The sequence below is a fragment of the Poromitra crassiceps genome (assembly GCF_964638095.1).
Source record: "Poromitra crassiceps genome assembly, chromosome: 3".
NCBI classification, from domain to species: Eukaryota; Metazoa; Chordata; class Actinopteri; order Beryciformes; family Melamphaidae; genus Poromitra; species Poromitra crassiceps.
The window spans coordinates 36,504,520-36,530,523 of NC_139625.1; the positions used below are offsets into that span (position 1 = coordinate 36,504,520).

At 45.8% G+C, this 26,004-nt stretch overlaps 1 protein-coding gene across 1 annotated transcript in view; it reads right to left on the reverse strand.

Annotated features, from left to right (window-relative positions):
* arhgef10 (Rho guanine nucleotide exchange factor (GEF) 10) overlaps positions 1–26,004 on the reverse strand; it is a 119,363-nt gene that overhangs the window by 3,654 nt on the left and 89,705 nt on the right. The window contains exons 26-29 of the mRNA XM_083633843.1: positions 25,803–25,945; positions 17,398–17,572; positions 4,677–4,799; positions 3,507–4,044 (exon numbers count right to left, since the gene is read on the reverse strand). Coding sequence (XP_083489969.1) covers positions 3,533–4,044; positions 4,677–4,799; positions 17,398–17,572; positions 25,803–25,945 — 953 coding nt within the window. The 3' untranslated portion in view covers positions 3,507–3,532. The remainder of the gene's footprint in view (positions 1–3,506; positions 4,045–4,676; positions 4,800–17,397; positions 17,573–25,802; positions 25,946–26,004) is intronic.

Sequence of the window (26,004 nt, forward strand, 5' to 3'; positions counted from 1 at the left end):
GAGGGTGGGTGGGGTTGGTGGTTAGGTGGGAATGGGGGGGGGTGCGGGTGCTGAGGGGTGGGGGGGAGGAAGGGGGGAGGGGAGGTGATCGGGGGGTGGGGGGGAGGAAGGGGGGTGGGGGGGAGGAAGGGGGGAGGGGAGGTGATTGGGGGGGGGAGAGGAGGAGGGGTGGTGGGGGGGCGGCGAGGGGGAGAGGTGATGGGGGGGGAGAGGTGGGGGGGGAGGAGAGGAGGGGGGGTGGGGAGGGGAGGGGTGGTGGGGGGGAGGAGGGAGGGGGGGGTGATGGGGGGGAGGAGAGGGGGAGAGGGGTGGGAGAGGGGGGGGGGAGGAGGGGAGGCGCTCTGGCAGAGGGGTCGAACCTAGCGTAGAACGCGTTGAGTTCGTCCGGTAGGGTGGGTGACGTGCTGGGGTTCTGTCGTTTCACCTCTTTGAAGTCTGTGGCAGCATGGAGCCCTCTCCACAGGTGTCTGGGGTTGTTAGTGTCCAGTTTTGACTCCAGCTGCCTTCCATAATCTCTACGTGCTATTTTTATAGCGGTCCGGAGGGCATATTGTGCCTGCTTGTATTGGTCAGTTGTGCCAGAGCTGAAGGCGGTGGTCCTGGCGTGAAGGGCAGCCCTGACGTCGCTGTTGACCCAAGGCTTTTGGTTCGGCATTATTTTGACTTTTTTTGTGGGGACTATGTCGTCGGTGCACTTCTTTATGAAGCATGACACCGTATCTGCATACTCGCCCAGGTCTCCTGCAGCTTTGAACTCCTCCCACACCACTTGGTCAAAGCAGTCCCTCAGGATGTCGTCTGATTGGTCTGACCAGCAGTGGGCGGTTCGGAATGCTGGGGGTTGTCTTTTTAGTTTTTGTTTGTACCTGGGTACAAGTAGGATGGAGGCGTGGTCCGATTTGCCGAAAGGGGGGCGAGGGACGGCTTTGTAGCCATGTCGGATGTTTGAGTAACATTTGTCCAGTGTGTTACTGCCTCGCGTGGGGAAGTGAATGTGCTGGTACAATGTGTGCATTCTGCCTCTCAGGTTTGCCCTGTTAAAATCCCCAGTCACCACCAGGGCCATTTCGGGTTGTTTTGTCTCCTGTGCACTGATGGCGCGTTGCAGCTCTTTCAGTGCGACAGTCACGTTCGCTTGTGGAGGAACGTATACACCCATGATGGTGACTTTGGATTTATACAATGGCTGTGAACCAATCAGATTGCTTGATTTGAGAGAGCCGTTTTATAATATATTATATATTATATATTATATACAGGTAATATCTGGTGCAATATCACACGAGAGGGAGTGATGTTCTACTGGATATCGTCACGGCTGTGATTTGGTCGTAGGCACGACTAGCCCGGAGGCCGAGTGCCGAAGAAGACAATACAACAGTTGTAAAAGCTATTCATCAAGTAATAATAGCAAAAGCTATTCATCAAGTAATAATAGTATTTTTAAAAGTTAATTTGATTTTTGTCTGTTATTTGTCTCCGTCAACAAAAACATTTCCCTCAGGATTCCACTACTACGTTGCCGAGGAACAGGTTAAACTATTTTCTGACTGCAAGCTAACTATGCTAGCTGCTTTTAGGTTAGCACAGATGATTCCACATTACCATTCATAATTAAGGTCAAATGTATCCATATCGCTGTCACTACTGCGCACAGAAAAACACTGTGAACGCAACCGAATCAACATTACATTATAGCAGAGTGATATACGGTACCAGTCAAAAGTTTGACCACACTTTCCTATAGAGAGCCAAAGTGAACATCACTTCCTGCTTCAGTACTGTACCAGAGATTTTCATCTGCTATTTATTTTCCCATAGACATTTCGTAAAATGCTTAAAAAATAGTTTTACTTGTTCAAACCAAACAGTTCATATATATTTAGAAACTAGAGAGACGACATAACATTTCACTCGGACCAAAACGTCAAAAGATTCCAGATTTAAAGCAAATATTTTCTCGTGTTTTTTTTTAAAGTTTTGGTCCAAGTGAAATGTTCTATGGTCTCTCCCGATTCTAAATATAGCTGAACCGTTTGGTTTGACCAAGTAAAACTATGTTTATAAGCATTTTATGAATGTCTATGGGAAAATAAATGGTAGATGAAAATATCTGGTACAGTGCTGAAGCAGGAAGTGACGTTCACTTTGGCTCTCTATTCACTTATGAGAAAGTGTATCCAAACGTTTGACTAGTACTGTACATACAGTGATGCATCCCGTCATGTTATACTAAATATCCAACACGTTCTCACTCCGAGCACGTAGCATATTGACGCTTTGTCCCGTCCCTTGTGCGTCACTTGTTACTAACATGGTACCCTTGAGCGACCCATGAAACGACTTGGGCTTTCCGACTAAACTCAATGCAAACCCATGGAAGTCATCTTTGACGCTTATGGCAACTGCTCCCCCATTAGCCTAACTGCTCCCCCATTAGTCAACTGCTCCCCCATTAAGGTCTGGAGGGAGGTTAGGTTTAGGCGTGGGGGGTGGGAGAAGTTAGGTTTAGGGTTAGGGTCTGGGGGAGGTTAGGTTTAGGCATGGGGGGTGGGAGAGGTTAGGGTCTGGGGGAGGTTAGGTTTAGGCATGGGGGGTGGGAGAGGTTAGGTTTAGGGTTAGGGTCTGGGAGAGGTTAGCTCCTCCAGACCCTAATGGGGGAGCAGTTGACTAATGGGGGAGCAGTTAGGCTAATAGGGGAGCAGTTGCCATAAGCGTCAAAGATGACTTCCATGGGTTTGCATTGAGTTTAGTCGGAAAGCCCAAGTCGTTTCATGTGTCGCTCAAGGGTACCATGTTAGTAACGAGTGACGCACATGGGACGGGACAAAGCGTCAATATGCTACACGCTCGGAGTGAGAACGGGTTGAAATATCATCACGGCCAGAATGCTTCTTGTCCAATCAAATTGCTTGGACGGAACTAACTGTTGTATAAATGGTATTATACGGCGTTGTTGAATGCTTGATTCTGATTGGTTAATCACAGCATTGCTAGGTATATCAGACCAGTGCCATGCAGAGGCCACCTCAGTGATATCAACCCACACAGTCAGTTTCAGTCTGTTAAAATGGCAAGGTGGCCTCCTACCAAACACCTCTCCCTTGGATATATTGCTTTCTTCGTTAGAAACAGCTCAGACTAATCCAGGTAACATTATGTTGTTTCTACCCAGCTAGTGTGTTACATGTAGTGGCATGTCCAAGCTAACACTGGTTAGCAAATGCGTCTTAATTGTTTCCAGGTGTGTCAAGATAACTGCAAAGCCCTGCCTGCAAGGGTTATTGGGAAATTGATATTTCCTATATATTTTGTGTCAAATAATTGATTGATTTAGTAAGCGGCTATGTAATAAACAGGATAATATACAGCGAGCTGGTCATTATTGGAAAATAGCAGTTATTTTCCAATAATGACCAGCTTGCTGTATGATCCCTTACATATACGGCTTATACGATACACTTTTGTCTCTCAATCTATTGGTGATTGATAGAACTCGACCTTACTGTGGTAGTGTTGGTGTCTGTAGGAGTCACATGTTGAGCAGAGGGATCTGCCAGACCATGATGGTGGAGGTGGTGTCCTCATGTCTGGACTGCTTGGTCTTCCGGTTGACCCTGCGGTGGCCCAGGCCTCCGGACACCACCAGCAGGGAGCTGACGTCCAGCCGGCCGGCGCGGCGGCCCCTCTGGTGGTGGGCGGGGTCGTGCAGCAGGTCGTACAGGGCCCCGTCCTCCGGCCCGTGCTCCAGAGAGCCCTGCGACGGAGCCAGGGAGCCGCAGGACGAGGAGGACATCGAGTCCTGGAGAGCCATGGTGGTGCAGCCCGCTTCCCCCAGCCACACGCCTCGGGCCTGTGGGGGGGTGGGCGAAGCGGCGTCCTGAGTGGGGGGCTTCTCCCCGGCCTCTGCCTCCGCTGGCTGGGACGGGCTGGGGACGGGGGCGCTGGCGCACGGGAGGCCTGAGGGCCGGTTGCACACGGCAGCAGCCATGGTGAGGAACTTGACGGCTCCGTTGTGAGCATGGAAGGACACCATACCCCGACCTACCAACGGATACAGTAACGTCACTAAATATTCATCGTCCTGGATAGTACACAGTTTGTTGTGTATTTGTGGATGTGGGACATTGTGTACCAGAAGTACAGTATGTATCTGAGTATTGAATGTAGTTTGTATTTAAAGTAGTTTGCTTATGGCAAAGGATCTCAAAGGAACAACTTTCTTTCTATCTCTTTCTATCTCAACTTTCAATTCCACATAGATAGAATAGAGTTGATCTTACATAAAACCTTAAATATTTTTTTTTCAATAGTTTTGTAGCATAGTACTGACTACATAGCCATGCAATCATTTGTTATTGCTAGAAATGCATTTTTCATTGTGTTATACCTATTGAGTTTAAATGTAAACGGAAAAGGGCAATCTTAGAATAAGAGCTTTGAGCCTGGGCCTCCTGCAGGTATGTATAATTACTGTCGCAAATTAAGCCGTCTTGAACGTCTTGTGCACTGAACTGAGGAATGCAGCACCACAACCTTCATGACTATAAAAGTCAACTGACTGAACAAGTGTGCTCCCTGTGACAGACCCTGTTCAAATCAAAGGCATTGAACAGGCCTGCAGTATGTAACCAACACATTTGGATATTTGATAGCTGGCTGTGTTTCCGTGTTACCTGTGACCTTGGGGATGCCCTGCAGTCTGGGCACAGAGAGGGCCACGGTCACCCCCAGGTTGGTCCCTACCAGGAGCAGACCATGGCAAACCAGCAAACTGGTCACCGACACTCTCTGGTTCCCTGTGAAGAAACAAAACCACACATTAAAACTCCTTCTCAAGAGTAGCATTTTGTGAATCCACTGTTACTTTGTCCAAACACTGAGGGAAATAGCTAACAAATGTTTCTTGGCAAACGAGGACTCCCACCCGGAGTGATTTCCATGGTCAGACGTGCACAGTTGGACCTCACACAGAGTGACACACTGTGATCAAGTACACTTATGTCCAGTGCAAAGTTAATGGGCCACTTCAGCAGGCTTGAGTACAGTGTGGTAGGAGGGAGGGAGGTGCATCTGTTTAGTGAGAGGCAGCATTACCGCAACGATAACGTTTAATGGCTATTAGTCTCTGGGGCAACCTAAAGAGGAGCCGCGATAAGAGCAATTCTTTTCAAAAGTCTCTTTCAACTCATAAAAAGGCACCATTATGCTCTGAGTCAAACAAACAAACACAACAGTGTTATGTAATAGAATGAGTGAAGCGTAATGCAGTAATTAAGCAGGCGGCTCTGCCTCTATTCAGAAAGCCTGGGGCAGCTCGGGCAGGACAAGCTGCTTCCCTCCTGCTCAGAAAGATCACTGCACCATCAGATGCCACTTTGGACCGTAAATGCCCCGATTGTTCAGCTAACAGCACCTTTCAACATGGGTGGCAATAAATCCAGGCTCACCGACAGTCTGCGCTTAGATAAATCCAGGCTCACCGACAGTCTGCGTTTAGATAAATCCAGGCTCACCGACAGTCTGCGTTTAGATAAATCCAGGCTCACCGACAGTCTGCGTTTAGATAAATCCAGGCTCACCGACAGTCTGTGTTTAGATAAATCCAGGCTCACCGACAGTCTGCGTTTAGGTGACTTGCATGGAATTTGGCACTCATCTTCTCAGCCTGTTGCCACACAGGCTAATGCCTGATCATGGGAAGAAACTCTGCAAAGAATGCTAATTAACGATCTTTTAAAAAAAAGGCCTCATTTTCGATAATACGTACCCAGAGTTTTGCAATAACACCCCTTTCAGTTGTGCTGTGTGGGAGGCAAGATTGTCATGAGTCATTGCTGCTTCAACAGCTTGACTTGAGTTTCCTCCCTCAAAGTAATTCTCAATGGCTTTAAGAGAAATGACTGATATGCCTGAGAACCTTCATTGTAGGTGAGCCCTTGCATGATGGGGCACACACACGCCACACTACTTCCAAGAAACCAGCCGGTCAGCCAGCCAGGCAGGCAGGTAGGCAAGCTGGAAATCACTTCCCACCGTAAACCAAAGCAGAAGACCTGAGCCTCGTCCACATGTGCTTCTAATGAGGGCCCAGAGTTAGCTGAGACACACAGACTGCTGGTTGGGGGCCTTGCTCAACTTCCTCCTTTCATAATATTTGGAGTTCCCCACCCAGAGGGTGAACTAAAATAAACCCTGAGTGAACGTCAACACGGACCGGCTCTGGACCTGAGCCCACACCAGAACACCACTTTGATCTGCACTTACTCTTGACAACCAACAGCAGGAGGGAGGAGCATTACACTGATACACTGTATGAGCCAGTCAATCAGTCCAGAAAGAACTCCTATCAGCACAATGTGAGTACCGTAGTCATGTTTTTCAATGGAAGGGTGTAAATAAAAGATGTTACAGCTGGAGCTATCGCAGATTAAAGTGTAGATATATCTTATCCGGTGCCATCTACTCAATCCCTTGGTTGGCATAGTGGAGATTCCTTCAGGATTAGCTCAGCATTAGTGTGTGATCCATGTTGCAAGGTGGGCAACAGTAGCCTACAAACAAAGAGGGGTGGGAGGTGTTATTTACTGACCCCCCCTGTGTTTGTCTCCCATCAGACCATGCATGGCTGCCTATTTAGGTCACAGAGATCAGACAAAGGCAGACTAGCCGCACAGCAGCCAGCCACCATGCTCTGGGATCATCACCACAGTACAGCCTGGTTTGATGCTGGACTGCCTTCTGGAGTGCTTCTAAAGAATATATTAATTTGTTCTCTCTGTCCTTTATGCAACTTTAACTGCATTTAGATTTGATGTGATGTGAATTTGATTGTGACATATTATATTATTGTATGTTGTTGGTCTGAAACATTTGTATTTGTGATGATGCAGCACAGTCTTGTCTAAATTGGTTCAGTAAAGGTTAGATACAATAAAACCACAGAACAGTCAGATAGGTGGATAGATTAAGCGATACATTAAGGGTGCATCTGTTTCTAAAGGTGTCAGACTTGGAGGATGAAGCAGTTCAGATAAGTTTGGAGGCAATAATATAGCGAGGCAGCGGTGTGTTTTGACTGTATAATGTCAATACCGCCAAACACTAGTACCAGTACCACCAAGTCACTCTAAAACATAACACACATATAATCATAACAAGGTTCTTTTACAAATAACAAGCTATGACTTACGGTGCAAATGACTGCTATTAGAACCCATTAAAAGATCGCCATGTGTCAAGTGCCTGGGTGAGGACCTCCTTTCTGCAAAGACTGGGATTTAGCACGAATCGTTCCAACATGCCTGAACATGAGAAGGACAACCCCACCTAGGCCACCTCCTGCATTCAACACTGCACCATTCATGGTGGCATTCAAGCTGCAGACAAGACAACGCCCCACATGTTCCTTTCTTCTCTGCTCATTCTGTGCTGATATCGTTAACTACGGTAGATCAATCCCAGAGCCCCGGAGCGCACGTTCTGTCCACATGCCAAAATTGCATTAGGATCTGAAACGTAATATCCCTTCATAATAATGTGGACTTCTCTGAATGGGGTAATCAAATATCAGAATAATGCTATTTCCTGTAGCTTTTGTCATGAGCTGACATTGGTCTTTTATCTCTTGTGCCTAAGTAAACAAGAATTTAATGTACTGTATAATGAGTACAGAATGAGCCATCACTTTCAGTCCCTCGTGTCTTGGTCTCTAACAGGCTGGTGTCAGGCAGTCTCTCGTGTCTTGGTCTCTAACAGGCTGGTTGCAGGCAGTCTCTCGTGTCTTGGTCTCTAACAGGCTGGTTGCAGGCAGTCCCTCGTATCTTGGTCTCTAACAGGCTGGTTGCAGGCAGTCCCTCGTGTCTTGGTCTCTAACAGGCTGGTTGCAGGCAGTCTCTCGTGTCTTGGTCTCTAACAGGCTGGTTGCAGGCAGTCTCTCGTATCTTGGTCTCTAACAGGCTGGTTGCAGGCAGTCTCTCGTGTCTTGGTCTCTAACAGGCTGGTTGCAGGCAGTCTCTCGTATCTTGGTCTCTAACAGGCTGGTTGCAGGCAGTCTCTCGTGTCTTGGTCTCTAACAGGCTGGTTGCAGGCAGTCTCTCGTGTCTTGGTCTCTAACAGGCTGGTTGCAGGCAGTCTCTCGTGTCTTGGTCTCTAACAGGCTGGTTGCAGGCAGTCTCTCGTATCTTGGTCTCTAACAGGCTGGTTGCAGGCAGTCTCTCGTATCTTGGTCTCTAACAGGCTGGTTGCAGGCAGTCTCTCGTGTCTTGGTCTCTAACAGGCTGGTTGCAGGCAGTCTCGCGTATCTTGGTCTCTAACAGGCTGGTTGCAGGCAGTCTCTCGTGTCTTGGTCTCTAACAGGCTGGTTGCAGGCAGTCTCTCGTGTCTTGGTCTCTAACAGGCTGGTTGCAGGCAGTCTCTCGTGTCTTGGTCTCTAACAGGCTGGTTGCAGGCAGTCTCTCGTGTCTTGGTCTCTAACAGGCTGGTTGCAGGCAGTCTCTCGTGTCTTGGTCTCTAACAGGCTGGTTGCAGGCAGTCTCTCGTGTCTTGGTCTCTAACAGGCTGGTTGCAGGCAGTCCCTCGTATCTTGGTCTCTAACAGGCTGGTTGCAGGCAGTCTCTCGTGTCTTGGTCTCTAACAGGCTGGTTGCAGGCATTCCCTCATGTCTTGGTCTCTAAAACAGGCTGGTTGCAGGCAGTCTCTCATGTCTTGGTCTCTAAAACAGGCTGGTTGCAGACAGTCTCTCGTGTCTTGGTCTCTAACAGGCTGGTTGCAGGCAGTCTCTTGTGTCTTGGTCTCTAACAGGCTGGTTGCAGGCAGTCTCTCGTGTCTTGGTCTCTAACAGGCTGGTTGCAGGCAGTCTCTCGTGTCTTGGTCTCTAACAGGCTGGTTGCAGGCAGTCTCTCGTGTCTTGGTCTCTAACAGGCTGGTTGCAGGCAGTCCCTCGTGTCTTTGTCTCTAACAGGCTGGTTGCAGGCAGTCTCTCGTGTCTTGGTCTCTAACAGGCTGGTTGCAGGCAGTCTCTCGTGTCTTGGTCTCTAACAGGCTGGTTGCAGGCAGTCCCTCATGTCTTGGTCTCTAAAACAGGCTGGTTGCAGGCAGTCTCTCGTGTCTTGGTCTCTAAAACAGGCTGGTTGCAGGCAGTCTCTCGTGTCTTGGTCTCTAAAACAGGCTGGTTGCAGGCAGTCCCTCGTGTCTTGGTCTCTAAAACAGGCTGGTTGCAGGCAGTCCCTCGTGTCTTGGTCTCTAACAGGCTGGTTGCAGGCAGTCCCTCGTGTCTTGGTCTCTAACAGGCTGGTTGCAGGCAGTCTCTCGTGTCTTGGTCTCTAAAACAGGCTGGTTGCAGGCAGTCTCTCGTGTCTTGGTCTCTAACAGGCTGGTTGCAGGCAGTCCCTCGTGTCTTGGTCTCTAACAGGCTGGTTGCAGGCAGTCTCTCGTGTCTTGGTCTCTAACAGGCTGGTTGCAGGCAGTCTCTCGTGTCTTGGTCTCTAACAGGCTGGTTGCAGGCAGTCTCTCGTGTCTTGGTCTCTAACAGGCTGGTTGCAGGCAGTCTCTCGTGTCTTTGGTCTCTAACAGGCTGGTTGCAGGCAGTCCCTCGTGTCTTGGTCTCTAACAGGCTGGTTGCAGGCAGTCTCTCGTGTCTTGGTCTCTAACAGGCTGGTTGCAGGCAGTCTCTCGTGTCTTTGGTCTCTAACAGGCTGGTTGCAGGCAGTCCCTCGTGTCTTGGTCTCTAACAGGCTGGTTGCAGGCAGTCTCTCGTGTCTTGGTCTCTAACAGGCTGGTTGCAGGCAGTCCCTCGTGTCTTGGTCTCTAACAGGCTGGTTGCAGGCAGTCTCTCGTGTCTTGGTCTCTAACAGGCTGGTTGCAGGCAGTCTCTCGTGTCTTGGTCTCTAACAGGCTGGTTGCAGGCAGTCTCTCGTGTCTTGGTCTCTAACAGGCTGGTTGCAGGCAGTCCCTCGTGTCTTGGTCTCTAACAGGCTGGTTGCAGGCAGTCTCTCGTGTCTTGGTCTCTAACAGGCTGGTTGCAGGCGGTCTCTTGTGTCTTGGTCTCTAACAGGCTGGTTGCAGGCAGTCTCTTGTGTCTTGGTCTCTAACAGGCTGGTTGCAGGCAGTCTCTCGTGTCTTGGTCTCTAACAGGCTGGTTGCAGGCAGTCCCTCGTGTCTTGGTCTCTAACAGGCTGGTTGCAGGCAGTCCCTCGTGTCTTGGTCTCTAACAGGCTGGTTGCAGGCAGTCCCTTGTGTCTTGGTCTCTAACAGGCTGGTTGCAGGCAGTCCCTTGTGTCTTGGTCTCTAACAGGATGGTTGCAGGCAGTCCCTCGTGCCCTGGCAGTTTGACTGGCAACTCCATTAGTTTTTGCACAAACAGCACATTTTTCTGGATCTCACTCTGCTCCACAGCAGCAGCCAGCAGCAATAAGCGCTACTGTGGCACATTCTGGAAAAGTGAAGATAGAAGAGTGGCAGGCAGGCGGGTTGAATGCAACCGCTGGATATTAAATCAGTTTTATTTATTTTTTCCTAATTCTGTTTTATTTCTTTTTTCAAATTCAGTTTTTTCCATTTTACCGTCATTTTAATTTAGGGTTTAGGATCAATATATATATATTTTTTGATGACTCAGGCAACCTCTTCAAAGTGAAAACCAAGTTGTGAGGAGATGTAAGGGTCCCACGCAAGACCGACCCCCCTCTCAAAACACCCCAATCGAAAACGAAATAATTTCGCTGTGCCTATTTTACAATTATGAAATCATTTAGGTTACTACAATAGGTCTACATTTGATTTTGATAATTAGGCCTACTTTTATAAATTTTAGACAAATTATGGAAAATTCTTCAATATTCCATGTTTTACAGTCAATTCCATTTTTATTACCAAATGTCATGGTTCCGTCCATTTTTTCTGCATTGTGGAAATCATATGGCCCTAATTAAACATATCTCTTGTGGAAACCTAAAGTCACATCCGTACGGCCAGGCAGGGTGACAGTGGGGACAGGGGTGGGTTGGAGGTCTGACTTAAAATGGTTCGACAAGGGGACAAGCAGAGCGAGAGGCCAGCGAGCTGATTCTGTTATCAGAGGAAGTGAGCGCTTAGTGGCAAGGCCTGGAGGATGAAGGCTTTCATGTGTGGTGGTCTCTCCCAGAACCAGCTTCCTCTGTGGTTGCATGGATCCTATTAGTTAATATAGGCACTGAGGTCCCAAAGCAGGCTAGCGTTATCGTTTACATCTGACTGAAAAAAGAGGCCTTCCACTTGTTACTGGAAACACTAGGTACTGGAGAGAGACCCCCCATCACAAGGTCATGTGAATGTGGATACTCAAAGCAACCAGTCCTCTTAGATTTTTACTTGCAACCAGGTGGCGTTTCCTGTAAATTCCGTGCTTCAACTGTATAATCCACTACAGTCCATGGCAAATGAAATCTCAGCCTTGCAATCACAAGCATGACGATGCATAACTCGCTGTTTGAGATTCTGCCATGGTGAACAACTAGTAGCCATGGATACAGAGCACAGTGAGATGCTGTGGTTCCTTCTTTCTTTCCACAACAGTGTATTCTCTCTGGGCAGCTGCTCCAAAAAGCAGCAATATCCTATCAGACAGACTATTTTAGCAATTAAACCATCTCTCTAGAAATAATGACATGAGATCTGATAGTCACCTGATTATTAATGTGCCCTTCCCCCTTGTAAAGTAACACTGGGTGAGATAAGAGTTAAATCACGTTGTAGCCACATACCGCTGATGCCTTTCCCAATGTTATTCCAGGCTTTTGGCAACAATAAGGGCCAGTTGCAGCAGCTGCTCATAAAAAAGTTGGGCAAAACTTAAGCCCTATGCCGGGCTTAGCTACGCCCAGCCTTGTGATAAATAATTTATTTACAGAGATGGGAAAAGTACACACATTCTTTACTTAAGTAGAAGTACAATTACTTACATGTAAAAAATACTCTGGTAAAAGTAGAAGTACTGATTCAACTTGTTTAAGTAAAAGTAAAAAAGTACAGGCTCTGAAATGTAAATTTCTTACTATAAGACTCATCAGCTCTACAACTGCAGCAGTCGGACATGCCTTTTCACCTTTCTCAATCAGGGTTCAAATATCTTGGGGTAAACATCACTTGTTGGTCTTTTTCTGCACTTCTATCTGCTAATTTCACCCCCCTAATGTCTCAAACCAAATCTGACTTTCAGAGATGGAACAGTTTGCCTCTGACTTTAACCAGCAGAATAAACACTATCAAAATGACCATTTTACCAACATTTATGTACCTATTCCAATCAATTCCATTGTTTCTACCAAAGTAATTTTTTCAGTCTTTAAATAAGTTGATTTCTACTTTTATCTGGTCTGGTAAACATCAGAGAATTAGTAGTTCCGCTCTACAAGAATGCAAATTGGCTGGTGGCCAAACTTTTTATACTACTATTGTGCAGCTAATTCTCATAAGTTATTATTTTGGTTCCATTCAGCTAACAACCCCTGGTGCTCAATTGAGGCCAAATCATGCCCTTAATCTACGTCTCTTTCTGCCCTTTTATGTTCCTCCTATAAAAAACCCAGTTGTCCTGTCCTCTCTTAAAATTTGGTATCAATTCCGACGTCATTTAAATTTCTCTTCTGCCTCAACTTTAGGTCCAATAACCTCTAACCATCTATTGCCTGCTTCTTCAGACTCTCCCTTTTCTTTATGGAAATCCAAAGGAATCACCTCCTTTTGTGATTTATATCAGGATAACATATTTCCTACTTTTCTATCCCTTTCAAGTAAATTTGACTTGCCACGTTCACATCTCTTCACATATTTTCAGATATGTCACTGTGTAACCTCTCAGTTCCGCTCTTTCCCTTCTTTACCAACTCGTACTACGTGCGATCGGGCTGAAACTTCCAGGGAGTGTAAAGAACACCCGTGCGGTTGACCTGACAGTCGGATTTTTTAATTAGGTTATTGCCCTAATTACCTAATGATGTGTCACCACACAGTCACCACAAAACATACGCAAATTAAAACTCAGATCAAAACATCAGTTACATATCATCAGTCTACTGTCACAAGCTATTTGTATAAAACTTTAAGACGACATCGAACGCTTCAGGAAATGCATGCCAAACCATAGATGAACACAGCTGTCCAAGATGAAAACAGCTATCAGACTACACAGACACAGACTCCATGCCAACAGGAACAAACCCCCCACACCAATAAACCTACAATCATCCTCACAGGCTCTGTGTGTCTGTGTGTGTCTCTGTGTGTGTCTCTGTGTGTGTGTGTGTGTGTGTGTGTGTGTGTGTGTGTGTGTGTGTGTGTGTGTGTGTGTGTGTGTGTGTGTGTGTGTGTGTGTGTGTGTGTGTGTGTGTGTGTGTGTGTGTGTGTGTGTGTGTGTGTGTGTGTGTGTGTGTGTGTGTGTGTGTGTGTGTGTGTGTGTGTGTGTGTGTGTGTGTGTGTGTGTGTGTGTGTGTGTGTGTGTGTGTGTGTGTGTGTGTGTGTGTGTGTGTGTGTGTGTGTGTGTGTGTGTGTGTGTGTGTGTGTGTGTGTGTGTGTGTGTGTGTGTGTGTGTGTGTGTGTGTGTGTGTGTGTGTGTGTGTGTGTGTGTGGCAATAGTAAACACCAGACAGGCCCAGAGCAGAGGCAGACAGATTATATTGGGTCATATATTGGGTCATGGGCTGATGTAACAGCAGATTACAAGTTCCAGCGCAGCAGGCTTCTCTGATGACTTCAGCGTGGGATGACTGTCACAGTTAAAGAGGCTTGATTTGCAGAACTCGCCATCTTCGGCAACAGTCTCTGACACAGGGTACAACTGTTGTCAAAAAACTCATTCTGGAGGAATGGAAGGCCTCTTCAGAGAGTTCCATCAGAGAATTCCCCATTCATTTTCTCCACAGACATTTTGAAAAATCCTTATATAACGAGTTTCAAGGCTGGAACCAAGCCAACAAGCAACCTACTGAATCATGAGTGACCATAAAACATTTCAATTGGAGCAAAAACAAAAGTAAAGAAGGGGGGGGGGGGATTGAATTTTCAAATTCGACCCCCCCCCTGTGAGAAAAAGTGGGCAGTCACTGTTGAGCCCTATAAACGACATCATCTAAAGTGACTGTAATCACAATTGCCATAGCAACAAAACTAATCAATGTGGAAGGCAACACACTTCAAGGCGGTCTTGACACAATTCACTCATGGCATTATATGATTTTGGATAGCGTACTCTCTTTACATGATACAAGTTCAAATTCTGGGTCCAAAGGACATTACAGTGTAGATGGTAAATGTAGGTTCCAGGACTGAAGTAAACACTGCTCATAGTGAATCTAGAACTATCCGTCTTCTTCAGAGCTTCTACGATTTTTATTTATTTTTATTATCAAGTGTTTTTCGTATTCCCCCCATTATACTTGGCCAATTCCCTGTCCCGGTCATTGCTCCACCCCCTCTGCTGATCTGGGGAGAGTTGTAGACTAGCACATGCCTCCTCCGATACATGTGCAGTCACCAGCCGCTTCTTTTCACCTGACAGCAAGGAGTTTCACCAGCAGGAGTCAGGACATAGTATGTGGGTGGATCACGCTATTCCCCCCAGTTCCACTTCCCCCCCAAACAGGCGCCCCAACTGACCAGAGGAAGCACTAGTGCTAGTACACAGCCAATTGTGTCTGTAGGAACCAAGCCGGAAATACCGCTGCCGGGAATTGAAGCCGGGTCTCCGCGGTGGTAGGCGAGTGCTTTCACCACTACATTAACATTTTCTATCCACATTAAAACTAGTGTGACCCCACATTAAAACTAGTGTGACTCCACATTAAAACTAGTCTGACTCAGTCTGGACTCAAACTAACTCTGATCTATGGCTCATTTGTTTTGCCTCTCTGACATTGCACCTGGTGATTACGAGCATACAGCTGCAATGGTTTGCACCATCAGAGTTTAAAGGGGCACGATCCATCAACATTATATGGTGGGATGATGTAAGAAGGAATGGCTCTTAAAAGCAGCTAACACCAGAATGACTCAACTCAGTACAATTAGGTGATTTACTGTTACACTCTTATATATCATCAATCTCTGATGTTATTGCGTTCGAGTTATTTTGTGATGAAGTATATTTTTTGTAATCTTTTGGTGAACCTAATTTTCCTTCAACATGCCTCATCTACTAAGCCTCGGGGAACTGCCTGACCGTGTTGCTCAGTATGTGTAGAGGGAGATGGGAACTGCCTGACCGTGTTGCTCAGTATGTGTAGGGGGAGAGAGCAACAGCAACAGTGATAGCGAAAGCATAGTACCAGCAAGAGACCGTGTGCACATTCCAGTCACAAAAACCTGAGAGTTGTGCCTCTCACTCAAAACACATGTCTTGTGGCTGCATTGCATTCTGGTCTATTGAGCGGAGAAATTGATATCTGTCTCTTCTACGATGGATTTCTCCCTGTATGACTGTTGAATGAAGAACCCCTCGCCCTTTGTTTCTGAGGAAGAACCTGACGAATGCCTGACATCTACCCTTGATGATTTACAGTGGGTAGTTGATACATTTTCTGCTATTAGGCCTTAATCTCTCCATTGTAGCTGTGCTGGAAATATCTCCATGTCTTGTGATGCCGTATCCAGGGGAATAAGAAAACACCCCTTCAAACAACAACAGGGACGCCAGAATGCAAGGTACATCCAGCTGTTTTTATACAGTGCTCAAGTGTTTTAGGGCGCATTTTTCCTTGAAGGCAGTACGTTCCCATCGAGCATGGTGACTTGGTGAGGTCAGACGTTTTTATTCCATGGCAAATCAAAGTACGCAACACTCTGAACAGAGACAAGATGAGAGGTTCCCGGGTCTTTGTTTAGACTAAGAAGCCTTTGAAAGCGGATGACAGCATGACAAACCTGCCATAACAAGAGCGCACCTACACTGATGTCATCTAATTACAGACAGACAGAGATCGACAGGCCTTTGAAAGCATGAGGTCATGAGCTGCATCACAGCCCAACAAAAGGGGGGGAGGAATCTGCATTTGAATAAGTATATTTGACTAGATGATCAGAATGATCAGAAGATTGAATATCAAAAAAGAGAACACCTGCTTTGCTGTTCTCTGTCAAACAGTCAGCTCCCTAAAAGGTTTCAGGCTCAGTCAGACATAAGGATCACGTTACTGGACAGTCCAGGGCAGGGAGAGAGATCATGTTACTGAGTGACAGTCCAGGGCAGGGAGAGAGATATCATGTTACTGAGTGACAGTCCAGGGCAGGGAGAGAGATCATGTTACTGAGTGACAGTCCAGGGCAGGGAGAGAGATCATGTTACTGAGTGACAGTCCAGGGCAGGGAGAGAGATATCATGTTACTGAGTGACAGTCCAGGGCAGGGAGAGATATCATGTTACTGAGTGACAGTCCAGGGCAGGGAGAGAGATATCATGTTACTGAGTGACAGTCCAGGGCAGGGAGAGAGATATCATGTTACTGAGTGACAGTCCAGGGCAGGGAGAGAGAGATCATGTTACTGAGTGACAGTCCAGGGCAGGGAGAGAGATCATGTTACTGAGTGACAGTCCAGGGCAGGGAGAGAGATATCATGTTACTGAGTGACAGTCCAGGGCAGGGAGAGAGATCACATTACTGAGTGACAGTCCAGGGCAGGGAGAGAGATCACGTTACTGAGTGAGCACAGAGAGGCGGGGTTTTGGTAGGTGGATTAAGGTGGCGAGACCTCAGCATCACCATACATGAAGGAATAAACATAAGGGTGGACACTGACCATGGACCTACACAAGGTGAGGACCACCTCTGAACACCTGATGTGTGTCTAGGTTTAGGAATTAGGAACTCAAAGCTAGGGATGCACAACGATATCGGCACGTCATTGGTATCGGCCGATAAAGGCTTTAAAATGAAATATCGGCATCGGCCCGAAATGAACATTTCTACCAATATGATGGTGGATAAAATTATGCTTAATTAGTGGCATGTTTGACATCACCTATTAGTAGTTTTCTTATTTTGCTGTGAATGTATCCATTTAGAAAACAAGCATTGTATTTACAGTATGTCTGCATCTGCCAGTGGGCCATCACGCTTTAAGTACGGATGCACCATATTGGATTTTCTTACCGATATGCTGATATTTTCCAAATATTTTTCTCCTGTTGTGGAATTAACACATTATTATGCCTACTCCATAGCGGTGCACAACATTGGATTTTCTTGAATCACAATAAGAGACTTGTGATTCAAGAAAATCCAATATCGTGCACCGCTATTCAAAGTATAAACCATAGAATATCATGTGCACGTTTTACAGTGCTCGACATTTTGCCAGCCCAGAAATGACATAAACTGTCTGAGGCACTGAACTATTCATGGTACCAAAACTGGTTCCCAGTCTTACCAGCCAGGATATTGTGGACAGGCGTGGCGATGTTAATGTCCTGCAGGTGCTCCAGGGTCTCGGTGTGGAAGAGACGCAGCGTGGAGCCCGAGCTGAAGGCGATCCAGGTGCCCACCCCAGCCACCACCATGTGGGACACCACCATGCCCTCCTCCTGGTGGGCCTCCAACTGCCTCTGGAGTGGAGAGAGGAGGTGGACGTTAGCTACTGCACATTCACAACAAGCTAGCTCTGTTACCTGATTGAGACAAGAGGAAGTTAGTACTTGGCCAATTCCCCCTGATGTCCCGGTCAATGCTCCACCCCCTCTGCCAATCTGGGGAGAGCCGTAGACTTCCTCTGATACATGTGCAGTCGCCAGCCGCTTCTTTTCCCCTGACACAGAGGAGTTTCACTGGCAGGACGTAGCGTATGGGAGGATCCCCTCAGTTGCCCTGCCCACACAGGAGGCACTAGTGCAGCAACCAGGACTCATACCCCACCGGCTTCCCACCCGCAGACACGGCCAATTGTGTCTGTAGGAACGTCTGACCAAGCCAGAAGCGAATTGAATGCGTGGCTCGCGCGTTAGGCGAGTGCTTTTACCTCTATAGCCAGACGCTCCATGGAAGTCTTTCATGTCAGAGCCACAATTGCCTTTATTCAGTGTGTTCAGGTGTCACCAAGTTTAATTTAAGACTTCTAAAGATATTTTCAGTTAGCCTGGGAGCCTGGCGAATCTGCAAGCTCATGTTTTATTTGCTCTGGCAGATGCATTGAATTGGTCTGGTGATGTCAGGTTACTTTTCAGTGCCAGTTCCACTGAAGATGACAACTCTGAGAATATCTAGGTCTGTGTGCTGGGCGATTTCAGCACATCAAGAAGAAGCCGCAACATTTTTAAGACCTCAGTATTCAAGAGTTTCGATACTGTAATACAACACATTTTAAGACTTTTCCCAGGACCTGTAGACAACCTGTTATTTGCCATGTGATTCAAATTCAAATTCGCTTTATTTTATTTTAATGAATGTCTCATGAACAATATTGCCAAAGCATCAAGAATTAATAAAATAAAATAACATTAATACAAACAAACATAACACAAGGACTTGCAGTTTGTGTTTTCCCATTTTGAGAAATCTTGATTGGCTAGGGGACCCCACACTTCACTACCGTATAGCATAATCAGGCATATTACTGAATTAGAATTTTGAGACAGGTCCTAATTGGGATGTCAATGATGATTTTTCTTTTGATGGTGTAGAAAGCTCTTCTTGCTTTCTCTATCTCTGATTCACATCTAGAAGGTATTTCACCACAAACGCACCTTTACAAATACACTCCAGTCCAAATAGCACAATAGCACATTTTACATTTGTTAACTTTGTTTGCCGTATTGATATGCAAATGCACTGACTTACAGATATAATCACTATGCAAAGGAAAACTGTACAGGCTAAACTTCTCAGTGGCACCAAACCTGTCCCGTGTTGCCATGTGTACAGTCTGAGCTCACGATTGACCCAGACGGTTAGACTATAGCAGTCCATGCACTGTCACTGGCTTTTATGTCTGGGAGCCTGGTTTGTGCTATGCCAACAAAAGGAAGAGTTACACTCTCAAGACATAATTGTGTTTTTAGCCAAATTCACAATATGTTTATTCAAGGGTGAATATTGCTGAACAGAATGGGCTTATCAAGTGTAGTCAAAACAGGCATAACCGGGAAATCATTATTTACCGGCACTCGTTTGATAAGCTTTGATTTGTTCATATTAAATTTAATCAACATTTAAAAAGCCAAGGACATATCAGGATACACTGTTTAGCCCCAAATGATTTCCAGAGCTTTTACTGCTGTGAGTAGGAACAGTATGTTTCAGAGAGCTAGATGGATAGTGTCATTTTACTGCTGTGAGTAGGAACAGTACATTTCAGAGAGCTAGATGGATAGTGTCATTTTACTGCTGTGAGTAGGAACAGTACATTTCAGAGAGCTGGATAGTGTCATTTTACTGCTGTGAGTAGGAACAGTATGTTTCAGATAGCTGGATAGTGTCATTTTACTGCTGTGAGTAGGAACAGTACGTTTCAGATAGCTAGATGGATAGTGTCATTTTACTGCTGTGAGTAGGAACAGTACGTTTCAGATAGCTAGATGGATAGTGTCATTTTACTGCTGTGAGTAGGAACAGTATGTTTCAGATAGCTAGATGGATAGTGTCATTTTACTGCTGTGAGTAGGAACAGTATGTTTCAGAGAGCTGGATGGATAGTGTCATTTTACTGCTGTGAGTAGGAACAGTATGTTTCAGATAGCTAGATGGATAGTGTCATTTTACTGCTGTGAGTAGGAACAGTATGTTTCAGAGAGCTGGATGGATAGTGTCATTTTACTGCTGTGAGTAGGAACAGTATGTTTCAGAGAGCTGGATGGATAGTGTCATTTTACTGCTGTGAGTAGGAACAGTACGTTTCAGATAGCTAGATGGATAGTGTCATTTTACTGCTGTGAGTAGGAACAGTACGTTTCAGATAGCTAGATGGATAGTGTCATTTTACTGCTGTGAGTAGGAACAGTATGTTTCAGATAGCTAGATGGATAGTGTCATTTTACTGCTGTGAGTAGGAACAGTATGTTTCAGATAGCTAGATGGATAGTGTCATTTTACTGCTGTGAGTAGGAACAGTACGTTTCAGATAGCTAGATGGATAGTGTCATTTTACTGCTGTGAGTAGGAACAGTATGTTTCAGATAGCTAGATGGATAGTGTCATTTTACTGCTGTGAGTAGGAACAGTACGTTTCAGATAGCTAGATGGATAGTGTCATTTTACTGCTGTGAGTAGGAACAGTATGTTTCAGATAGCTAGATGGATAGTGTCATTTTACTGCTGTGAGTAGGAACAGTATGTTTCAGATAGCTGGATGGATAGTCATTTTTTACTGCTGTCTGTCTGAGCCCACTATGCTGGCTGTATGCCATCACCAGCAGTTGCATAATCTCTTCACACATCACGTTAAGTGTAGGTGGAGTTGTATTTGGCCAAGGAGAGTCCGTTCACGAGTGCCTCAGAGAAGGTGGTGATAAAAGGTGGTGGTGGACGAGCCCAAGATGAAAACTTACATGATGTTTTGCGTTCTTTTTCACTCTTCTGTGTGTTCCCTCTTAAAGGGATACGCCAATTGTTCGGGAGTTTAGCTCATTTGCCATATCCCCCCACATATCCAAGGTACACCATGCCTTTACCCTCACCGTCCAAGCAGTATACACTGAGCTACAGTCGTGAATTTAGTAAGTATCGCCTTAGAATGGAGGCCAATGGTACACCCGTTCAAAATAACCAAAAACAGTCTAATAGCGCCAAAATACATGTTGTGCTTCGGGTACTCACCACAAGATTAAATATTAATCCAAATGCGGAGAAATTATCTTTTTTTTAAGGTAAATACATAGCCGGAATTACTTTCTAAACATGGCTGCCAGGCATGCGCGACATACAGCGCATGCGCTTTGTACAGTGGAAGCGCTCTTTACAGGCAAACAAGGAAGTAACTCGTGTGGGGATTTACTCCGAAAATCACGTTTCACGTAACTATGGATTAATATTTCATCTCGTGGTGAGTACCCGAAGCACAACATGTATTTTTGTGCTATTAGATCTGTGTTTTTGGTTATTTTGAACGGGTGTACCATTGGCCTCCATTCTAAGGCGATACTTACTAACTTCACGACTGTAGCTCACTGTATACTGCTCTGACAGTGACGGTAAAGGCATGGTGTACCTTGCTTGCATATGTGGGGGGCATATGGCAAATGAGCTAAACTCCCGAAAAAGTGGCGTATCCCTTTAACCAATATTTTCCTTGTCTATTTTGTTAAGCATGCCATTTCTTTGAAGCCCTCTCAACCACTCTCTCTCTCTCTCTCTGTCTCTCTCATTCCCTGTGTCCTCTACACAGTATACTCACCACTCAGTAAGCCCACAGTGAGTGAGAGGGAGAGAGAGAGAGAGAGAGAGAGAGAAATAGTGAGTGTGAGAGAGAGAGAGAGAGAGAGAGAGAGAGAGAGACATACACAGGCAGGTGGTCGATAATGAGCTTAATGAAGCTAACCAGATTATGAGGCAGTGCATGGCAGAGGGGGAATAGGAATGTTACTATTCCTGGACCCCCGGCAGGTGCTTCCAGTCCCTCAACCAGACCAGATCAGGCAGGGAATACCAGCCAAACCCCAGGATGTGGCAAGGGGGAGCCAAGGGAGGGGAAGAGGGGGGGGGGAGAGGGAGAGAGACAGAGAGATAGAGGGAGAGACCCCCCATCGCCTGCTAGAAGCACTTTAATACTATTAATGACCATGCCAAGGTCACTGGCATGGGGTGATGACAGCAGAGTGATTAGGCCAAACTGAATTAGTACACATCAGACATATATAACACTGTAAACTTTAAGGGCCCTATCTTCGCAACGGCGGTCATTTTGCGTTAGCGCCCGTTTTGCGCTGGAATAGCGTCGCACAACGCCCTAATTGTGGGCGTGTCGGCCCGCTGCGATTCACGTCATCTCGGCGCAAACCTCCATAGGCGTTTTTTTTTTTTTTTCAAAATGTTTTTATTTACAATTTGTTATCTTTACAATACATACAGACAAAACAACAACACCAACAACAACCACACATCTGCTCCTCCAATTTGCACACAGGTAATCTTAAACCATATAAAAATTCTTATTTAAATGTCATACAGGTAAAGAAAATAAATAAATAATAAGGTATCAAAAAGAAATTCTAGCTTCAGGAACTGCACTACCATCACAAAACCTAGTTATTCGCTTGATCATCTGCTAAAATTAAATTACCAACATAACTAATGAATCTTGGCATCCAAATATCTTCAAATATATGTTGTTTAGCTTTCAATATGTACGGTAAGTAATTTTTTCTAGTGGAAGGTTTGACAGCATCTGTCTTATCCATTGAGTGGAGCTTGGTCTGTGAACCATTTTCCACAACAATGCAATACATTTTTTGGCATTGAGCAACCCGATAGGCGTGTTTATGCCAATAATAACAGGATTCACAAGCTGAGATCACTCCCCTTAAAAGCCACAGCGTCACCGCCATCACGTCTGTGACAGGCAGCAGCTTCTTTCTTGCTCAGTGCAAGCAGAGTGACAGAGTGAGAGAGAGAGAGAGAGAAAAGAGAGAGGGAGAGAGTCAGAGAGAGAGGGGGGGAGAGAACGAGAGAGGGAAGAGAGAATTGGAGGATGAACCAGTTCGGATTCGTAACGAAGTCTTTTGTAATTAGTAGCCTATTAATTAGTCGTTTCGCTCATATAGGCTATAACATACACACTTAAAAATATTTGTTTCTTTAATAGGGTAGGGATGTGTGAGATTTTAATTCTAGCCTATTTCAATAGCCTATACCAGAATTATCCACTCGGGTTAAGCTATTGTTGCATGGTGCAATTGCAGGGAGAGAGGTTACTGTATAGCCTACTGGCCGGTGTTGTGTCAAAAAGTGATTTGCTGCCAGAAACCATTCTTGCTGAGTAAACTAACTAGAGTAATGTGTGAGCCTTTCGTTGAAATGGTTATTGAACTTGTATGGTTTATATCTTTTGTTCTTTTTATTGTTGATTGTTCTATTTTATTTATTTGATGTTATGTGTTATTGTATGTCCTGTTTCTATAAGACCAGGGACCATGTTGGAAATAAGTGTTCACACTTTTACATGTTGGATGTTGTTCTGCTATATGGATAAATAAAATCAATCAATCAATCAATCAATATAGGTGCTAAAGCGGAACTCGCAATGTTCGGCTGCTTGGAGACCTCTCTGAACTTCCCTACGGCTGTGCAGCAATCTCTGACACTGGGGACAACTGTCGCCAAAAGACTAATTTTGAAGGAATGGAAGTCCTCCTCTTCACCTTCTTTTCAGGTGTGGCTGATGGATATGATCTCTGTTATACAGATGGAGAGACTCAGGTTCCTGAGAGCCAACTCGTTTAAAAAGTTCTCAACTATCTGGGACCCATTTTTTAACTACTTTGACAATGTTAAAAATGACTAGTGACTAAGGTTAGGGATGATGGACAGCTTGCCCGGCTGGTTTCCCATGGACCCCTTGTGTAGGATCCCATGCACAATATCTCTTAAGCCGTTTTCCCACATGCGCTTTGTACCGCTAAATGACCGGAACGTGGTCTAATGCCTGCATGTGTGAAAGTTGTCGTGCCGGTATAAGCGCGACCCCGTCATCGCGGAGATTTCACCAGTTTTGAGCCAGTCAGAAGAGCGGTATGCGCGACAGCGGACTCAAGTGTAGAACGGGTCCAGTCATTTCCCGCGACACTCTCATGGGCGAGGTGTACACACGTTGCTTAATGTTCCAGCGGGCATAATCTAATCATTCGCGCACATTAAAGCAAACTGGCGAAATGATCTTGTGATAATAAGAGCAGTAGCCTATGTCAGCTTCATGTGTGGGTGTGCTGATTTTCCCCTCTCTCCTCTCTGCTGCCTACTCGCTCTCTGGCCACAGTCCGTCCTCCTCCTTCAGTGACAGCCCGACAGGGACACAGACGAAGCAAATGCACGAAGCGAAACGTGGAAGTATTTTGCTTACGTTGCCGACAGCGAAGGCAAGCCCGGACACATCAAACGAAGCCAGTCTGTAAAAAGTGCTTCAACGCAACGCAGGTGAACGGATAAACAAGCAAACTTATTTCACCATCAAGAGTTTTGCCGACAGTCACTCCCCCCCCGCTCTGCAGTGCCGCCCCGCCCCCCAACATACAGGCAATTTCGCTGCTAGATTCCGACATGCGAGAAGAGAGGTGTGAAGGGAAATGTCCGATATTGACTTACAGGTAATTTTCCGGTACGCATGTGGGAAAACGGCTTTACAAGCACATAAGCACCTTACGCGGCTGGTAGCACCATGTTACAATGCTAAATGTCAAAGATGTATGTAAATGTATGTATTTTTTTTTTTTTTTTTTCTCTCCCTCTTCTTTTCATGTGTCTGAGCCCATTTGCTTGTCTTGTATGTTTATTGTTCTATAAAAATTTGAAGAAGAAAAAATCAATATCACACTCAAAAAGGCACTACCACTACCACTTGCCTCAGTCTATCTCCACCTAGCTATCGCTCAAGCCAGACGACTCCTCTCCCCCCTGGTTCCTGACTCAACTCCTCTCCCTCCTGCTTCCCTACTGATGGATTGAGTCACTCCACATATTTGAATGTGAATATGTATCTTTAGTACCTCACGGCCTCCTCTCTCCCCACTGAATCATATGTGCTCTTCCATATCATCCTCCTCTACTCCAACATGATCTTACCTTGAAATAAAAGAGAAAGTGTAAACGGCCTCTAACTACAGTATGTCCTTAGCTCTATTAGCACTCATTTATATGATCATTCTGTGGCCACAGGAATATTATCATCCCTCATATCCTACTATTCCTGAATAAGGGCATCAGCTAAATGACAAACATATAAATGTGAAAGGGAGATAGATCACTGTGCAATATATCAAAATCATGAATAACATTATCATTGTAGCCAATACTGTTCATTCCAGTACTACACCATCACCCAGTAAAATAAATGGCTACAGATATGAGCCCTCACTATACAGCAGTGTTTCTTTAAGTGTAGAGCAGGCCTGGTGCTAGTAGCTGTATGAGCCCTCACTATACAGCAGTGTTTCTTTAAGTGTAGAGCAGGCCTGGTGCTAGTAGCTGGGCGACAGAGTAGCTCCATGGTGTGGGATGGTACTATCCTATCAGCATAATGGATTCTACAGAGGCGTCTACTATGCTCAGAGTGTGTCGTGAACGCTACTCCTCCCATGCCTCTGTAACCTCAAAGGAAACCGGGAAGAGTTATGAACAGATGGTCGTCTTAGTTACAGTAAAATATTAACTCAGTCAACGGGTCATAAAGCTTGATATTGTAAATTAATCTGTCCAGTGTATGAGAGGGGTGTTTTTTTGTTCTGATGAGGATTTTACTAAATGCTTTTTGCAGATGCAAACATGTGCTTTTTGGACCGGTTCCTTAGAATAGCCCAGATTTTCCCATGAACTTGGAAGTGGATATAGCTTCACATTAACTTTATCATGGTGGCTTTCACTAGCTTGTTTCCTGTGTGATTTACAGACAGACTGGGTCAGATACACAGATAACAGTCAGCAGAGATACACCAGGGGCAACTCTCTCACACACATGCACGCACGCGCACGTGCGCGCGCACACACACACACACACACACACACACACACACACACACACACATACACACACACACACACACACACACACACACACACACACACACACATCAATATTGAACTATTGAACTGTGTGTGTAGTAGCAGGGTAAACAGTATGAGAGCTAGGCTACGTACCTCCACAGAGTGTGTGTGGGTGCTGATGATGAAGACCTGCCCCCCTGATGAGGCCCAGACGTGCTCCTCCACAGCCAGCATGGCCTTGACTGGGAGGACCCCCAGCTTCAACACCTTGGGGCTGTCGCTGCTCCATGAACCGTCTGCAACACCACAAACAACATGGGCAATTCAGCATTGGACTGCACCCAACTCATAATCT